Genomic DNA, 18,718 nt, shown 5'->3' on the forward strand with positions numbered 1-18,718 from the left:
TCTTTCCAATCCTAGTTTTACATCTTTTATTGTGTACACTCCAGGGACTGGAGAGGGATCTTGGTCTTAGGAACCAATCTCAGAGTATATGAGGAAGAAAACCAGGGCTCTTTGAAAGAGTCAAGAAAAATGGAGTAGAAATTATTGGAAACAAAAGGTAGAGTGTTGTGGAGGGCAGGGGGGCAGGATCCTCCAGTGCCTGAGACAGAAACAGGAAGGTACCAAAAGCTAAGACACCTTAGGATGGGGACAGGAAGTAAGAGGGGTATTGTCAGGGCATTTTCAGGGCAGCCCATAGCACCAAGTAAAGAGGAGAGAGTGGACAGGTGCGAGACAACTGGTTGTGTATTCCATGAGCCTCAGCTAACAGCCCATCTCAACATCCTGCTCCAAAATATAATGCTATGGGTGACATTTGGGAAGCCCAGGCACTAGTCAGTCCTGGTCTCAACTGGGATTGGTCTGACCCAGAGCAGCCTTTCCATAGGATGAGGCCTTTCTCTTAAGCAAGTACCCCAAAAGCATGTTGACACCCATACTTCTTGCTGTGAGCGAATGTGCAAAGGAAGTCGAGCGAATGTGTAACAGGAAGTCAAGCCACGCTGCCATCCTCATCAGTCAGGTTTGGAGAGGATGGGGAAAGTGCAGCTTGGTTACACAGGGGACAGGGACAGTGTATCTGGGCCTAACAACTCTACCACGTGTACCTTTTCCAGTTCTCCTAGCTAAAGTCATATACTCAAAATTATTCCATACTAGAGACCCTGAAGAATTCTTGTCAAGTCACAGTTTGGGACCTGGAAGACCCCATGTCTTCACGCTCTGTTGATACCGTTAAGTGTGACTGGAGGTTTTCTGGACCAGCCCTGTCCTAACTACGCACAAAGTATTGGGTATCAAGGGCAAGGTACTTGGCTGGGGGGCAGGAGCCTACCTGTGAGTTGTAATGACATTAGAGTCCACAGAGGCATGGTCACTGACCCAGGCTCTCTGTCTTCCTCGTATTATTGTGACCCTGGTACCTAACCGAAGCTGGGAGGTAACAGCCCAGGCTGAGTCTACCCCAGGGTTCTCAGTTCCCTGCCATCAGCATCTGCCTTGCACAAAGGCCCGCCAGCCATCTCGCCTCAGGTAGTTTGGAAAACCCTTCCCCACTGCTGGGAACAGCTGACTTCACAGGGGTGGGACTTAATTAGCACAGCGCTTTATTTCCATTTCTTATTAAATACAGCAGCTGCCACCACACTGTGTTCTTGCTGGGAACAGGCTGCCTTGCAGGGCACCAGGCTGGATCTCATCTTTGGCCTGAGAATATATGGCACTTTTGCTACTACAAATGTCAGGGCTAAAATCTCTCAGCAGGGGTGTGGCCTCACAATGACTCAGCTTTCAGGAGGCTCACAGATCCTGGATCACCATAGACAAGGCTCATGAGAACTATAGAATCCTGGGATTGTCATTAAGATGGGGTACCTGCTATTTGCCTTGAATCCAGTAGACCATTCCTCCCAGAGAAAGGAGTGTAGACAACAGAGCATATGTATGGTGATATTTTGTTTGTGATTTAACTAAAGCTCCCTGAAGATCAGAGTAGGGAACTAAGCCATTAGTTATCCATAGAGGCCAGACATTGGTGGTGCACACCTTTAATCCCAGCACTCATGAGGCAGAGGCAGATGGATCTCTGTGAGTTCGAGGCCACCCTGGGCTACATAAGATTGATCCAGTCTGAAAGAAAAATAAAGGCCAGGCAGCGGTGGCACACACCTTTAATTCCAGCACTTGGGATCTCATGCCTCTGCTCCCAGTACATGGGGACACACACACATGCCTTTAATTCCAGCACTGGAGAGATTGAGACAGGAAGTGTTTGGCTGGGCAGAGAAAAGGAATATAAGGCGGGAGGAGCTCAGGTCTTTTGGCTGAGGAGTTGGTGAAGTGAGAGGTGGCTGTGGCTCGTTCCTTTGTCTCTCTGATCCTTCAGCATTTACCCCAATACCTGGCTCCTGGTTTTTATTAAGACCAATTAGAATTGGTGCTGCACACAGGACCAACACAAGTCTGATCACATTCTACATACATTGCACCTGCTCAGACCGTACAATACATACATTTATAGCTGGAACTCTGTATCTGAGGGGTCCACATTCAAAGATGTGGGCAATCTTTTAATAGATCATTTCTGGCTCATGTTGATAGACTTCTCTTTCTTCTCACAGCTCACTGAACCATACAGTATTACAACTGTTTATAGGACATTTGCACTGGAGTGGACATTGTAAATAATCTAGAGGTAGTTTAAAGTGTATGGGAGAATATATAGGTTCTACGCAAATATGATGCCCTTTTATATAAGTCATCTGAGTATCTTCTGATGTCCATGGGGGAAGGGGTTCTGGAACCAACCCCATGGATGAGCAATTATTTCATATTTTCTAGACTATAAAAATCCATCATTGTATTGACAAGTTTGAGAAGAAAGATAAACACATCAATACTAGAGGAGCATCAATTCTAAAAACAGCCTAAATGTAGTAGCATTTAACCACAGGCGTGTAAAGAACCTCTTACACAGAGTCAGGACACAGTACACTAAAGTCCTGAAGCTGAAAATCCTGGTGCTGTCCACACCACAGGGCCCAGCACATGCTGAGCCAGCCACAGTGCCCATAATGTCCCATGTCAGCCTGTCAGCAGCTCACCAGGCCACACCAGATGTGCTACACAAGCACATGGCATGTGGCAGAAAATGCGCTCCGTGGCACACCACTCTGGTACTTCATACCACTGAACTCTATGTTTAAAAATAGCTGCAGGGTATAGATATACTATGTGAGGGACACTTTCCCACGATACAAAAGCTTAAGCTTTCTAATGGTAAGTGTAAGGTATTTGGCATCGTTTGGAAACACAGTAGGTATTTCATGAGTGTTCCAGACTAGTGTGGTTGCAAAATGGACTTCAGATACAGCATCTGACCCTCCATCTTTCTCTCATGAATAAGGAAACCAAATCCCAAAGAAACGCAATGATCCATTCGACATCAGATGGCAGAGCCAGGAAGCAGGGTCTTTGGACCCCAGGTAGCAGCACACACATCAGCACTCTGACTCACTCACCTTAGCAGGCGAATGGCAGAGTCTGCTCAGCACAGAAGGGAGAGCATGCTGACACCCACCACACACAGGCTCCAGCCTCCTGCAAATGCAGAAGGCCTCTCTGCAGGCATCCTGGAACCCCCCTCCCCCCAACTCATCCACAGCCAACATAGAAGTCAGACCACAGGAAGGGGGCAATCCTTCCTGCCACCATGGAGGATGGCAGGCAAAAGTCTCTGGAGAAGAAGCAGGCAGATGAAATGAAACAAAGATGCCAGAGCATCCCTTATGAGATCTGGTGATGCCCAGGAAGGCCTGCCTCATCAGCCGTGGCCTCTGCTCATCCAGTAAAGAAAAGCTGAAAGTGTTGTTGTTTTGCTGTTGGAAAAGGCAAAAGATGGCTGGCTCTTCAGACCCATGACCATCAACTGGAAAAGTGACTTCAATGGCAGAAGATAAGCTAGGTTGGTCCAGGGGGAGGGGTTACACAGGGAGCTCAGATGATGACGGCTTGGATGGGCCAATCTACCAAAGACAAACTTGAGCCAGAAAACACTGAGTTACATGTGAGAATCCCAGTGGGGTCACACTAACAATTGCTCAGGTGCCCCCTACGAGCAGAAAAAGTTGGCTCTGATCATCTCTGGGTTAGACCATCCCAAGCTAGTTTGAACTAGCTGTTAGTGAAGCAAATTGGCTAAAATAAACTCACACTAATGATTAGCATCAGCGTAACCATTCTGCAGATATTCTTGTGGGCGAACCTGTTTAATCTGGCTCATTCTGCTCTGGGATGCTTTATTGTAGCCCAGGCTGCCTTAAAATAGATTAACCCAGAGGAGACCAGTTTGAACAAGTTCAGCTCTGCTCAGATGAGATCTGGTTGGTCACAGAGGGAAATGGGGAAGTAGCCATGGTTGATCACCAGAGCTAGAGGCTTTCCTTACATTTTTTCATTTGCTAGATGATCCGGTGATCTATGCAAAACCAACCCTCATTTTCAGAGATAACATAACACGTGGGACATTTGTATCTATTACAGGGCAGGTTGGTAAATCTCCCAGCCCAGCCTGTCTCTCTTCCACTCCATCTCTTCCCTCCCTGTGTGGAAAGACCCTTAGCCACACGCAGAGCTGAGACCTCTGGCTCTCGTGCATCTGGGCCAAAGGGAAGCTGTGAAAGCATCCTCAACATTTGACGACTTCAGCTCCCTGGCTGGGAAGCAGCCGCAGAATCCATCATTATCATCAGCAACAGTGATCATCATTTCTTGTGGATTAATGAGCAACATCTGGATGAGATTCCTGGCATGGGGTACAGCTCTGGGACCATTCATTCTCCAAACTAAACTTACTTAAAATGCTTGTTGCCTGAGAAAGACCCAGGGGAAGCACACTTATTATTTTTGAGTGGATTTCCAGAGATAGGGGGTTATACAAAGTCTAGACAAGCCACACAGTCAGGGAGAGGGGAATGTGTGCCAAGAAACAAAGGATGTGAGGGGCTCACCCCTTACTGGAGAAGATGCCTGGCCTTGCCTTTCCATTCTTTCCCAGGGATCAAGAGTGCTTTAGTGCCAGCTAAGGGGGCCCTTGTCTCTCAGGTCAGTGTTTTCTGAGTGACCCAAACTCACAGCTTCTGGGACACTAAAATTTCTCTGAGATAAGGCTCAAGTGTTAGAGTGAGATCATGTATGCTCAGTGGGCCTCTGATCATGAGGCCCATGGCTTTCTCTCACAGGACCATTACAAGGTTGTGATCATGTCAGCCATGAACTCAGCCTGGCAGTGCATTCTCTTTGCAGTGAGCTCAGCCAGCTGGCTCAGGATGGGCTACCCAACAGCTTTCCACATTTCAAGCTCTGTCTCTAAATGGAGTCCTTGGATGCAGGAGTCCAGTGAAGGGTTTTGTGGGGAAGGGAGACGAAGAGCATGTCAGCACAGTCCCAGTGCCACCCACAAGGGACTCTGACTTTGAAATTCTGCCTATCCAGGACCCCAGCACTGGCTCGTCTCCAGCTCCTTCAGGACTGCCAGATGAAACAACGCCGGTGATCCAGATAACTTAAATTTCAGAGAAGCAGCAGGTAACTTTCCAGTATGTCCTTGCTTAAGTGGAAGTCGCTGCTAGTCCAGAACCAGACTTGGTTAGGTAGCTGCTTCTTCATTTGTGAAACCTGGCAACCCTAGGCTGGCAAGGTAACAGCTTCTTAGTTATGGATGGGTGAGATGACCAGTTTCTTTTTCTGGGTTAGCTGGGTTTTTGTTTGTTTGTTTGTTTTTATTTCAAATAATCTATTTGTCCTATGGAGTCTTTCATTTATAGGTTGCACCGATCCATGAATTCTGATGCTCATTGGCCCTTCTCTTTACTGATCTTTGTGACATCTTTAGTCTCAACAATTTCTACTTTCCTTTTCTACTCTATCTTACCTGTATTAAATTTTCACATTTTTTCCACAGGGAATTTTCTTTTTTTTTTTTTGTGATATATATTTTTTATTTTACAATACCATTCAGTTCTACATATCAGCCATGGGTTCCCCTATTCTCCCCCCTCCCACGCCCTCCCCTTACCCCCAGCCCACCCTCCATTCCCACCTCCTCCAGGACAAGTCCTCCCCCGAGGACTGTGATCGACTTGGTAGACTCAGTCCAGGCAGGTCCAGTCCCTTCCTCTCAGACTGAGCCAAGTGTCCCTGCATAAGTTCCTGGTTTCAAACAGCCAACTCATGGAATGAGCACAGGACTTGGTCCCACTGCCTAGATGCTTCCCAAACTGATCAAGCCAATCAACTGTCTCACCTATTCAGAGGGCCTGATCCAGCTGGGAGCCCCTCAGTCTTTGGTTCATAGTTCATGTGTTTCCATTCATTTGGCTATTTTTTTTTTCAATAATTGAGTAAAACTGAAATTTATTATATGCCACAGTCGTCCTAGGGACCTCCATGCTATATATATATAGCCTCTATGGTTCTATGGGTTGTGGTCTGATTGTTCATTTTATATCTAGAATCCACCAATGAGTGAGTACATACCATAACTGTCTTTCTGGGTTTGGGTTACCTCACTCAGGATGATTTTTTCTAGTTCCATCCATTTGCCTGCAAATTTCATGCTTTCATTGTTTTTCTCTGCTGAGTAGTACTCCATTGTGTATATGTACCACATTTTTTTCATCCATTCTTCCGTTGATGGGCATCTAGGTTGTTTCCAGGTTCTGGCTATTACAAATAGTGCTGCTATGAACATAGCTGAGCATGTATCTTTATGGTATGTATCAGCATTCTTTGGGTATATGCCCAAGAGTGGGATGGCTGGGTCTTGAGGTAGTTTGATTCCTAATTTTCTGAGAAACCGCCATACTGATTTCCATAGTGGTTGTACAAGTTTACATTCCCACCAACAGTGGAGGAGTGTTCCCTTTGCTCCACATCCTCTCCAACATTGGTTGTCATTGGTGTTTTTGATCTTAGCCATTCTAACAGGTGTAAGGTGGTATCTCAGAGTCGTTTTGATTTGCATTTCTCTGATGATTAAGGATGTTGAGCATTTCTTTAAATGTCTTTCAGCCATTTGTAGTTCTTGTTTTGTGAATTCTCTGTTTAGCTCTTTAGCCCATTTTTTAATTGGACTGTTCAGAGCTTTGATGTCTAGTTTCTTGAGTTCTTTATATATTGTGGAGATCAATCCTCTGTCAGATGTGGGGTTGGTGAAGATCTTTTCCCAATCTGTTGGCTGTCTTTTTGTCTTATTGACTGTGTCTTTTGCCCTGCAAAAGCTTCTCAGTTTTGAGAGGTCCCATTTATTAATTGTTGTGCTCAGGGTCTGTGCTGTCGGTGTTTTATTTAGGAAATGGTCTCCAGTGCCAATGCGTTCAAGAGTGCTTCCTATCTTCTTTTCTATTAAGTTTAGTGTAACTGGATTTATGTTTAGGTCTTTGATCCACTTGGACTTGAGTTTTGTGCATGGTGACAGATATGGATCTATTTGTAATCTTTTACATATTGACATCCAGTTATGCCAGCAACATTTGTTGAAGATACTTTCTTTGTTCCATTGTATAGTTTTGGCTCCTTTGTCAAAAACCAGGTGTTCATATGTGCATGGATTAATGTCAGGGTCTTCAATTCGATTCCATTGGTCCGTATGTCGGTTTTTATACCAGTACCAAGCTGTTTTTATTACTATAGCTCTATAGTAGAGTTTGAGGTCCGGGATGGTGATGCCTCCAAGGGTTGCTTTATCGTATAGGATTCTTTTAGCTATCCTGGGTCTTTTGTTTTTCCATATAAAGTTGAGTATTTTTCTTTCCAAGTCTGTGAAGAATTGTGTTGGGATTTTGATGGGGATTGCATTGAATCTGTAGATTGCTTTTGGTAAGATTGCCATTTTTACTATGTTAATCCTACCTATCCATGAGCATGGGAGATCCTTCCATTTTCTGATATCTTCTTCAATTTCTTTCTTTAGAGATTTAAAGTTCTTATCAAAAAGGTCTTTCACTTGTTTAGTTAGTGTTATCCCAAGGTATTTTATATTATTTGTGGCTATTGTAAAGGGTGATGTTTCTCTGACTTCTTTCTCAGCCCTTTTATCATTTGTGTATAGGAGGGCTACTGATTTTTTTGAGTTGATCTTGTATCCTGCCACTTTACTGAAGGAGTTTATCAGCTGTAGAAGTTCCCTGGTAGAGTTTTTGGGGTCACTTATGTATACTATCATATCATCTGCAAATAGTGAAAGTTTGACTTCTTCCTTGCCAATTTGTATCCCTTTGATCTCCTTTTGTTGTCTTATTGCTCTAGCTAGAACTTCTAGTACTATATTGAATAGATATGGGGAGAGTGGACAGCCTTGTCTTGTTCCTGAATTTAGTGGTATCGCTTTGAGTTTCTCTCCATTTAATTTGATGTTTGCTGTTGGCTTGCTATAAATTGCTTTTATTATGTTTAGAAATGTTCCTTGTATTCCTATTCTTTCTAAGACCTTTATCATGAAGGGGTGTTGGATTTTGTCAAAGGCTTTTTCAGCATCTAGGGAGATGATCATGTGGTTTTTTTCTTTCAGTTTGTTTATATGATGTATTACATTGACTGATTTCCGTATGTTGAACCATCCTTGCATCCCTGGGATGAATCCTACTTGGTCGTGATGGATGATTGTTTTGATGTATTCTTGGATTCGGTTTGCCAATATTTTGTTGAGTATTTTTGCATCAATGTTCATGAGGGAGATTGGTCTGTAGTTCTCTTTCTTTGTTGCATCTTTGTGTGGTTTGGGTATCAGGGTAATTGTAGCCTCATAAAAAGAGTTTGGTAGTGTTCCTTCTGTTTCTATTGTGTGGAACACTTTGAAGAGGATTGGTATTAGTTCTTCTTTGAAAGTCAGGTAGAATTCTGCACTGAAACCATCTGGTCCTGGGCTTTTTTTAGTTGGGAGACTTTTGATGACTGTTTCTATTTCTTTAGGGGTTATTGGTCTATTTAAATGGTTTATCTGGTCTTGATTTAATTTTGGTATTTGGTATTTATCCAGAAAATTGTCCATTTCTTCCTGGTTTCCATTTTTGTGGAGTACAGGTTTTTGAAGTATGATCTGATGATTCTCTGGATTTCCTCATTGTCTGTTGTTATGTCTCCCTTTTCATTTCTGATTTTGTGAATTTGGGTGTTCTCTCTTTGCCTTTTGGTTAATTTGGCTAGTGGTTTGTCTATCTTGTTGATTTTTTCAAAGAACCAACTCTTTGTTTCATTGATTTTTTGTATTGTTCTCTTGTTTTCTATTTCGTTGATTTCAGCCCTCAATTTGATTATTTCCTGGCGTCTATTTCTCCTGGGTGAGTTTGTTTCTTTTTGTTCTAGAGCTTTCAGTTGTGCTGTTAATTCATTGGTATGGGATTGCTCCATCTTCTTTATGTGTGCATTTAGAGCTATGAATTTTCCTCTTAGCACTGCTTTCATAGTGTCCCATAAGTTTGGGTATGTTGTACTTTCATTTTCATTGAATTCTAGGAACTCTTTAATTTCTGTCTTTATTTCTTCCTTGACCCATTGATGTTTCAGGTGGGTATTATTCAGTTTCCATGAGTTTGTGGGTTTTCTATAATTTTTGTTGTTATTGAGTTCTAACTTTAAGGCTTGGTGGTCTGATAAAATACAGGAGGTTATTCCAATTTTTTTGTATCTGTTGAGATTTGTTTTGTGTCCAAGCATGTGGTCAATTTTTGAGAAGGTTCCATGGGGTGCTGAGAAGAAGGTATATTCTTTTGTGTTAGGATGGAATATTCTGTAGATATCTATTAGGTCCATTTGAGTCATAACATCTGTTAGGTCCTTTATTTCTTTGTTAAGTTTCAGTCTGGTAGATCTATCTTTTGGTGAGAGTGGTGTGTTAAAATCTCCCACTACTAATGTGTGGGGTTTGATGTGCGTTTTAAACTTTAGTAGTGTTTCTTTTATGAATGTGGGTGCTTTTGTATTTGGAGCATAAATGTTTAGAATCGAGACTTCATCTTGGTGGATTTTTCCTGTGATGAATATGTAATGTCCATCCTGGTCTCTTTTGATTGATTTTAGTTTGAAGTCTATTTTATTAGATATTAGGATAGCTACACCAGCTTGTTTCTTAGGTCCATTTGCTTGGAAAACCTTTTCCCAGCCCTTTACTCGGAGGTAGTGTCTGTCTTTGGAGTTAAGGTGTGTTTCTTGTATGCAGCATATGGATGGGTCCTGTTTTCTAATCCATTCTGTTAGCCTGTGTCTTTTTATAGGTGAGTTGAGACCATTGATATTGATGGATATTAATGACCAGTGATTGTTAATTCCTGTTATTTTTTTGGTTGTGTTGTGTTGTCCTTCTGTGGTGTATGTTGGTGTAGGATTATCTATTGCTTGATTTTTCATGGATGTGTTTAGCTTCTTTGGGTTGAATTTTCCCTTCTAGTGCTTTCTGTAGGGCTGGGTTTGTGGACAGGTATTGATTAAATCTGGTTTTATCCTGGAATATTTTGTTTACTCCGCCTATGGTGATTAAGAGTTTTGCTGGGTATAATAGTCTGGGTTGGCATCCATGGTCTCTTAGTGTCTGCATGAGGTTTGTCCATGATCTTCTCGCTTTCATAGTCTCTGTTGAGTAGTCTGGTGTTATTCTGATGGGTTTGCCTTTATATGTTACTTGGTCCTTTTCCTTTGCAGCTCTTAATATTTTTTCTTTATTCTGTGTGTTTAGTGTTTTGATTATTATGTGGCGAGGGGACTTTTTTTTTGGATCCAGCCTATTCGGTGTTCTGTAAGCTTCTTGTATCTTCATAGGTATTTCTTTCTTTAGGTTAGGAAAGTTTTCTTCTATGATTTTGTTGAATATATTTTCTGTGCCTTTGAGTTGGTATTCTTCTCCTTCTTCTATCCCTATTATTCTTAGGTTTGGTCTTTTCATGATGTCCCAAATTTCCTGGACGTTTTGTGTTAGGACTTTTTTGTCTTTATTGTTTTCTTTGACTGACGAATCTATTTTCTCTATCGTGTCTTCAGTGTCAGAGATTCTCTGTTCCATCTCTTGCAATCGGTTGGTTATGCTTGTTTCTGTAGTTCCTGTTCGTTTTGTCAGGATTTCTATTTCCAGCATTCCCTCAGCATGTGTTTTCTTTATTGTCTCAAATTCATTTTTCAGATCTTGGAATGTTTCTTTCATCTGTTTAATTGCTTTTTCTTGGCTTTCTTTGATTTCTTCCCATTTTTTGTTCGTTTTTTCTTCCATTTCTTTAAGGGAATTTTTTATTTCCTCTTTAATGGAGTTTTTCATTTCCTCTTTAAGGGAAGTTTTTATTTCCTCTTTAAGGGAGTTTTTTATTTCCTCTTTAAGAAAAGTTTTTATTTCCTCTTTAAGGTAGTTTTTCAATTCCTCTTTAAGGAAAGTTTTTATTTCCTCATTGAGGGAATGTTTTATTTCTTCTTTAAGGGCCTCTATCATCTTCTTAATGTCATTTTTAGGGTTGATTTCTTCTGTTTCTTCTGTCATGGTATGTTTAGGTCTTGCAGGTGTAGAATCACTAGGTTCTGATGTTGCCATATAGGTCTTTATGTTGTTGCCTGTATTTTTGCACTGGCGCCTACTCATCTCTTCCTCTGTGAGGTGCAGGTGGTGTCTGTGTCTGAGAGTGCCTCTCTTGTTCTGATTTTTAGTCTTGGTTTAGTAGGGGTTCTTGGTTAAATTGGTGCTTTTGGGCTATTTCTTCAGGGGCAGCTGATTTCGATCGGTGAATTATATACTTATGATTCTGGTGATCTGGTTTGGTGTCTGGGTAGCGCCTTCTTCTGTGTTCTCAGGTCACTTTTTGTTCATTTGTCAACTCCTCAGCTGATCTTGTTTCTTCAGACTTTAAACTGTAGGCATCTGAATCCTCTCCCAGATGGGTTTCAGCTGAGCAGGGTAGTCTCACCAACACCTCCAAGTTGTTGGGTTTCACAGGATCAGCAGCTGGGCCCTGGGTTGTCCTCAGACGGAGTGTTCAGATTCGTTCTGGTTCTGACCCACGGAGATAGCTTCTTCCCCAGATGTTGGGGTTAGGGGCGTCCCTGTTCCAAGCTGTGTCTGCTTGTCTCCGTCCCTGGGCCTGTTTACCTCTGCGGTCCGCCGCCGGGCCTGTATGTCCCTGTCAGCTGCCGCTGGGTCTGTCTGCCTCTGGGGGCCGCCACCGGGCCTGAATGTCCCTGTCGGCCGCTGCACGTCTACCTCAGCGGGCTGCCGCTGGGCCCGTCTTCCTCCACAGGCCGCCGCCACAGGCCTACCTGCGTCTGCTTGTCTTCGCTGCCGGGCCTGTCTACCTCTGTGGACCGCCGCTGGGCCTGAATGTCTCTGCCGGCTGCTGCCGGGCCTGAATATCTCTGTTGGCTGCCGCCGCTGGGCCCGTCTACCTCAGCGGGCTGCTGCTGGGCCCGTCTACCTCCGCGGGCCGCCGCCGCAGGCCTACCTGCGTCTGCTTGTCTCTGCCGCCGGGCCTGACTACCTCTGTGGGCCGCCGCTGGGCCTGAATGTCTCTGCTGGCTGCTGCCAGGCCTGAATGTCCCTGTCGGCCGCTGCCGCCGGGCCCGTTTACCTCAGCGGGCCGCCACTGGGCCCGTCTACTTCTGTGGGCCGCCGCTGGGCCTGAATGTCTCTGCCGGCTGCCGCTGGGTCTGAATATCCCTGTCGGCTGCCGCCGCTGGGCCCGTCTACCTCCACCGGCCCCCGCCGCAGGCCTACCTGCGTCTGCTTGTCTCTGCCCAGGGAATTTTCTTATTCCCTCCTCTTTAGGGTATTATATATTAATTACAAAAATCAGGTAGATGTGGAAGTATCAACGATTAAAAAAGCAGTCTTCCTACAAGTGTAGGAGCTGACATCAAGTTAAGGCTTAAGCTTTCAGAGAGGAGGTGCCCTCCTTATCCAAGCCCGAGACTTGGGTGTGTCCCTGCCCTTGCACTCAGGGAGAGACTACAGCGGCTCACCTGTAAGGAGCAGAAGGCCTGCGTGAAGGGCGGCATCCGGACCAAGTAGGAAGCGACAATGATGGCCGAGGAGTAGTGGGTGTAGTAGTGGCACTGGACGGTCATGTCTCCTACAACGAAAGGACGTGCTTGAGGACGGCTGCCCCACCCGAGGGCAGCACACAGGCTCCCTTGTGCTTCAGAACAGTATTTTAAACTACATTGATTGATATTCAGGAAGCAAGTTGTGGTGATACTGTGTTCCCCAAAATATTGTGCACCCTAATAAACTTATCTGGGGGTCAGAGAACAGAGCAGCCGCTAGACAGGCATAGAGGCCAGAAAATGGTGGCACTCATACCTTTAATCCTAGCATTCTGAAGGCAGAGGTCCACCCAAATCTCTGTGAGTTCAAAGCCACACTGGAAACAGCCAGGTATGGTAACTCACGCCTTTAATCCCAGGAAGTGATGGCAGGAAGCAGAAAGATATAGAAAGTGTGAAAACCAGGAACTAGGCTGGTTAGGCTTTTAGGCTTTTGAGCAGCACAGTCCAGCTGAGAGGCATCCAGTCTGAGAAAACAGGATCAGCTGAGGAACTGGCAAGGTGAGGTATCTGTGGCTCGTTCTGCTTCTCTGATCTTTCAGCATTCACCCCAATACCTGGCTCCAGGTTTGTTTTTATTAATAAGACCTTTTAAGATTTGTGCTACACAAGTAGACATAAAGAAAAACATTAAGGCACTAACAGGTCGGGTGACATACAAATATGGCAAGAATTGTAAAGGGGATGTACAGGTGTACTAAGTTTGAGGACTGAGTTCCAGAGCCAGTCATAGGTGGACTCCATCATTTAAAGGTTATTAAGCTGCTTAAACTCGGAGTTTCTTTTCTCTGCCCTTTGGAAAGGGCCATGTCATACAGAAACACTCCCTCCGTCTTCCCTACCCCTAGACATGAAGGTGCCAGCTCTCAGCATGTATTTTTCCATCCAGGAAGGCCATAAAAATTACCCAGGTTGTGCCTTACCACAGACTTCTTTTTTTAATTTAAGATTTCTTTTTATTTTGTGCTCATGGGTGTTTTGCTTTCGTTTAAGTGGGTGATATACATGTAATGTTTACACAGCCCAGAAGAGGGCATTGGATCCCCTGGAACTGGAGTTACAGACAACTATAAGTAGCTTTATGGGTGCTATGAACTGAACTGGGGTTCTCTGCACAACCAGGAAGTGCTCTTAACTGGTAAGCCATCTCTCCAGTCCCCTTAGTTAAATTTCTAAAGGTGATGCCTGGACTTAGTACTATTCTCAAGTTCTTCCAGATGATTCTCTCATGTAATCACAATGCTAACTGCTGGATTCAAAAATTCTTTAGTTAACCATGATCACTGGTAGACTGCATGGCCAACTAAGTCGTTACTGATCTTTTCAAGATGTTGAGAAGAACAGCACTGAGCGCACGCACACGCGCACGCACACGCACACACACACACACACACACACGCTCACTCACATCAGTCAAAATCAAGCAGGTATGTACTCACCTTCAATCTTTTCAACTTCTTTAAACCTCTGGGTAAATTTCAACTTCCTTTCCTTGGTCTGCGCCCCCATTGGCTTCGAAAGATCCCGGAAAGTCTTGGGATTTGTCAAGTTCAACATCTAGAAGGCAGATGTGCAGCTGAGTTAACTCCCCCAGCCCCTGGTGCCCCAGGAGCCACGCTCTTTAGTTTTATGGCTCCCTTTATTGGTTTGCTGTCATTTGGTCTGAACCCCTGTGGTGATTAGCTGGCCACCTAGAGTTTTATGGCCCTGAAGCCAGTGATCCACAAAGACTTAATAGGGGAGAGATGAGAAGTGAGAGGAGGCGAGATCGGGTTCAAGCTGAGCCTGTTCCAGGTTGACCCAAATCAGAACAGGACCACAGGGTTCTGAAAAGAGACTTTGAAAAGAATTCCCATTGCCTATAAGACTTTTAACTGTTGCCTTTACTAAATAATGTATTGCAATAGTCCAGGGCCTGCTCTCACAAACTGATTTTATAGGAAGCTAGAAGTCATTTGCAGGGCCGATGAGAGGAACATGCTCATTTTTCTGAGGCCCACTCTCTTTTGGGCAATTAGCGCTGGCCCTGCTCCTGACCTTGAGAATTCACCTCAGTGGGGATGGGAAGGACTTCCGTGTCTTCAGAGACACGCTCTGTGTGTTGAGGGAGCAGTGGGCACACTAAGTATCCTTGGACTTGCACCCCTCTGTGAAAGGAGTTGTTTCTTCACAAACCTCTTTCCACTAGCACTGAGTCACAGCCCCTTGATGGAGGGACAGTGCTGTCACAACCTCAAAAGCTGGCAGGAAGCAGTCCAGGACAAAAGGGAAGCAGCCCCCACCTCGGTTCCCAGGGAGTGGCTCACAGCTGCCACAGTGCCTGTTTCCCCCCAAGTTCCCAGATGTTCAGGAGAAATCTCCCAAGTGTGTGTGTGTGTGTGTGTGTGTGTGTGTGTGTGTGTGTGTACATGTGTGTGAGAGTGAGTGTGTGAGTGAGTGTGTTTGTGTCTGTGTGTGAGTGTACATGTGTGTTGCATGTATGGGTTATGGGCATGCAAGTGTCCGGGTGCCCATGCCCTCATGTGTGAAGGTGGAAGGTGGAGAAAGGCGCTTCACTGAACCAGAGGCTCACTGCTCTGGCCAAGGTGGCTAGCTAACAGGCTCCTGGGATTCCCAGCTCTGCTCCCCATACTGGGATTATAGGATAGCCAACTATGGCTGCTTTGTGCATGGGTGCTCAGGGTTCGAACTCACACACTCATGCTTGTGCAGAAAGTACTCTAATGCACTGAGCTATCTCCCTGGCCCTTCCAATTTTTAAACATAGGAAAGTTCATCATACTTTTAAATGCCAGGTAGGTGCTAAACAGAGAATGTTTGTAAAGCAACCACCGCTTTGCAAGTGTGGTCTGATTCTTGGATTTTGAAGGTTCATATTTGTAAGGCCTTGGCCTCAGGTGGACCATTAGTGAGAGAAAAAAGCAAGGTGTGGCCAGTGAGAAAATGTTGCTGCATTCGCTGTCTGAAGTGAAAATAGGAAGCCACAGGAGACCGAGGTCCTCCAAACCCTAGGCTCTTCCACCTAAGAATCTGTAGGCAGAACTGGTTAGGGCAGTCAGGCTGCTCTATCCATGACTCACGAACTTCGTTCTTCACACACTGCCCAACACATCCCCTGATAAACATAGCATTGGGGCCCAGACCTTCTCCATGACTTAGTTGTCCTCATAAACACACACACACGTACGCACGCACGCACGCACGCACGCACACACGCACGCACGCACGCACATCACTCACGTCTTGGTGTGAGGTTTTCCTCCTCCTGAGATCCAGGAACAGAGGCCAAGAAAGATGAGTGGTCTGATTTTGCCATGAGCCTCCCTGGCCATGGCATATCTTTATTCAGGTGCTGGGTAGTTCTTGGATTCTAGAGCCACACTAGGCAGAATGGGCTACTGTTTTTTTCCTCTTCATCTCTCTACCTCTAGCTCCTTTTTCCTGTCTCTGTACATATTGATTCTAGGAATAAATCCCATGAATAGGCTCATTGGGAATGTAGCATCTTCAATGTTGGCCCACAGCAGCATCTCAGCAGATGGTCTACAGTTTCCTTCAGAGGTGACAGGAAACTCTCTGAGGCTCATGTCATCCATGTGTTGATTAACATAATCACACTTGCATTGATAATCCCACTGGTGGATCTGGGGCAGGAGCCCAGGTAAAGACTGCCATGGCTTCAGGAGAACCTAGCAGCCTTGAGGCCCAGGAAGCTGGACCTCACAGCAAGACTCTGTGTGTTCAGCATAGGGATAGGAAGCTCCAGAACCTCGGGGGCTTGTCATGGAAAACGCCTTACCTCTGAGGTGTAGTCAGCGAGGACCCAGGGAAACACGGGATACTGCATGTAGTCATTGTAGGTCCTTCCAGCCAGGGTGTTGAGGTACATGAGGTATTCAAAGTTGCTGAGCTCCCTTTTCTATCAGAAGAGACATAAGGAGACAAACGTAGCACATCTGATACCCTTCTAAGGCCATGGGGACCTAACTGTTAGCCCCCAACCGGAAACCCAGACTTCAGGACAAGAACGAGCAGGTGGCACCTAAGCTCTTTGTCCACACCTCACACAGGTGCAGGCTAGCACCCACTGATCTGAGTGGCAATGAGAGCGAGCATATTTAGGAAGCTATGCTGGCCAAAGAAGAAGTAGACCAGCAATCCAAAGCCAAGGCTGTGGCTTTCTTTGATCTTAACTCTCACGCAGGACACTCAAATGCTGATGGAATGCCAGCACCAACGCTGGGGGGGAGCTCATTGCTGACCCTTTCATTGCTAGAAAAATGAACTAAAAGATGGTAGTTACGGAGAAGGGAGCCCTCATTAGTCTCCCTCTGATGCCCTGGGAAAGGCTTTTTCCCTGTCAGTCTACATGAGGAGAACACTCAAGGACTCTCCAGTTTGAGCTGAACATGCACACATGGAGATATGGGCTACATGTGGAAAGATCTGCAGGATTGACTTCTTTGAGGTCTCTTCTTCACTGACAGCTCCAGACTAGTGACTCATTTGTGCTGGGAGCCATGTATGTCTTCCTGAAAAGTGACAAGTGTGACACCCCCTCTCCCCAGCATGTGTTTGTGCGCACGACCTCAAGGAGGGGAGGATGTATACACACAGAGGCTCCCATACATCCCAGTTCCTGTACACACAGAGGCTCCCATACATCCCAGTTCCTGTATACACACAGAGGCTGCCTGCCATACATCCCAGTTCCTGTATACACACAGAGGCTGCCATACATCCCAGTTCCTGTACACACAGAGGCTCCCATACATCCCAGTTCCTGTATACACACAGAGACTGCCTGCCATACATCCCAGTTCCTGTACACACAGAGGCTGCCATATATCCCAGTTCCTGTATACACACAGAAGCTCCCATACATCCCATGTCCTATAGACACACAGAGACTGCCTGCCATACATCCCAGTTCCTGTATACACACAGAAGCTCTCATACATCCCAGTTCCTGTATACACACAGAGGCTGCCTGCCATACATCCCAGTTCCTGTATACACACAGAGGCTGTCATACATCCCAGTTCCTGTATACACACAGAGGCTCCCATACATCCCAGTTCCTGTCTACACACAGAAGCTCCCATACATCCCAGTTCCTGTATACACACAGAGGCTGCCTGCCATACATCCCAGTTCCTGTATACACACAGAGGCTGCCTGCCATACATCCCAGTTCCTGTATACACACAGAGGCTGCCTGCCATACATCCCAGTTCCTGTATACACACAGAGGCTGCCATACATCCCAGTTCCTACTCCAATGCTCAGAGATGAATCTTGCATCCCTGAGATCTTGTCAGAGAAAGATCTGGAATTTGGCAATTTTAGAACACAAACTTCCTCCCTTCTTGAGTATGTGGCACACCTCCTCTTGCCAGATCTGGCTCCTTTCTGCTTACATTCTGCAGGGTGCTCCCCACCCCCTCACCCCCCACCCCCCACCCCCCACCCCTGGCGAACAACTGTACCTGCCACCTCTGCATCATGGTCCTATCGAAGCCCAGGTGTCTCCTGTGGGACAGAAAAAGAGTGTGACCAAATATCCTAAGACATGAACATGAACACAGGAGACAGGCCTTCCTGGGGACTTGGTGTGAAGGCAGGGCATTCTGGAGATGCCCAGACTTCCACGGCATGCAACAGCTTTCAGAGGCTGGCACAGGCCAGTCATTTTCTTGGCTCTTCTTTCCTGACGCTGCTGACCGAAGGTTGGTTTTTCACAGCCACCATCCTTATACACATTCTAGAACACACTGCTGTCTGAAGTGATCCGAGATGTCCCCAGACCTCATTCACAGTCCCTCCTGAACTCTCATAGCTCCATCTTTCTTAGCCTCCCGTGCCCCACACATTTTCCCTAGGATGCGATTCAGGAAAAAAAAAATGTGAACATTATGAGGGAAACTGTACAACACAGGTCTTCAAACTACTGCTTTAACCCAATAAGCTTATAATTAACAGTTTCTAGGTGTGTTAGCACAGAAAACGCTTTCCCATATGTGTGTCCATATGCTTGTGTATTTTGTGT

The 18,718-nt window shown here is 45.4% G+C and overlaps 1 protein-coding gene across 3 annotated transcripts in view; it reads right to left on the reverse strand.

The window, feature by feature from the left end:
• Positions 1–18,718, reverse strand: part of Wdfy4 (WDFY family member 4) — a 254,176-nt gene that overhangs the window by 22,045 nt on the left and 213,413 nt on the right. For all 3 annotated transcript variants that reach the window (XM_006976744.4, XM_076544367.1, XM_076544368.1), the window contains 4 exons: positions 18,159–18,201; positions 16,469–16,588; positions 14,109–14,226; positions 12,586–12,695 (listed from right to left, as the gene is read on the reverse strand). In XM_006976744.4, coding sequence (XP_006976806.1) covers positions 12,586–12,695; positions 14,109–14,226; positions 16,469–16,588; positions 18,159–18,201 — 391 coding nt within the window. The remainder of the gene's footprint in view (positions 1–12,585; positions 12,696–14,108; positions 14,227–16,468; positions 16,589–18,158; positions 18,202–18,718) is intronic.

Source organism: Peromyscus maniculatus, chromosome 9, assembly GCF_049852395.1.
Source record: "Peromyscus maniculatus bairdii isolate BWxNUB_F1_BW_parent chromosome 9, HU_Pman_BW_mat_3.1, whole genome shotgun sequence".
NCBI classification, from domain to species: Eukaryota; Metazoa; Chordata; class Mammalia; order Rodentia; family Cricetidae; genus Peromyscus; species Peromyscus maniculatus.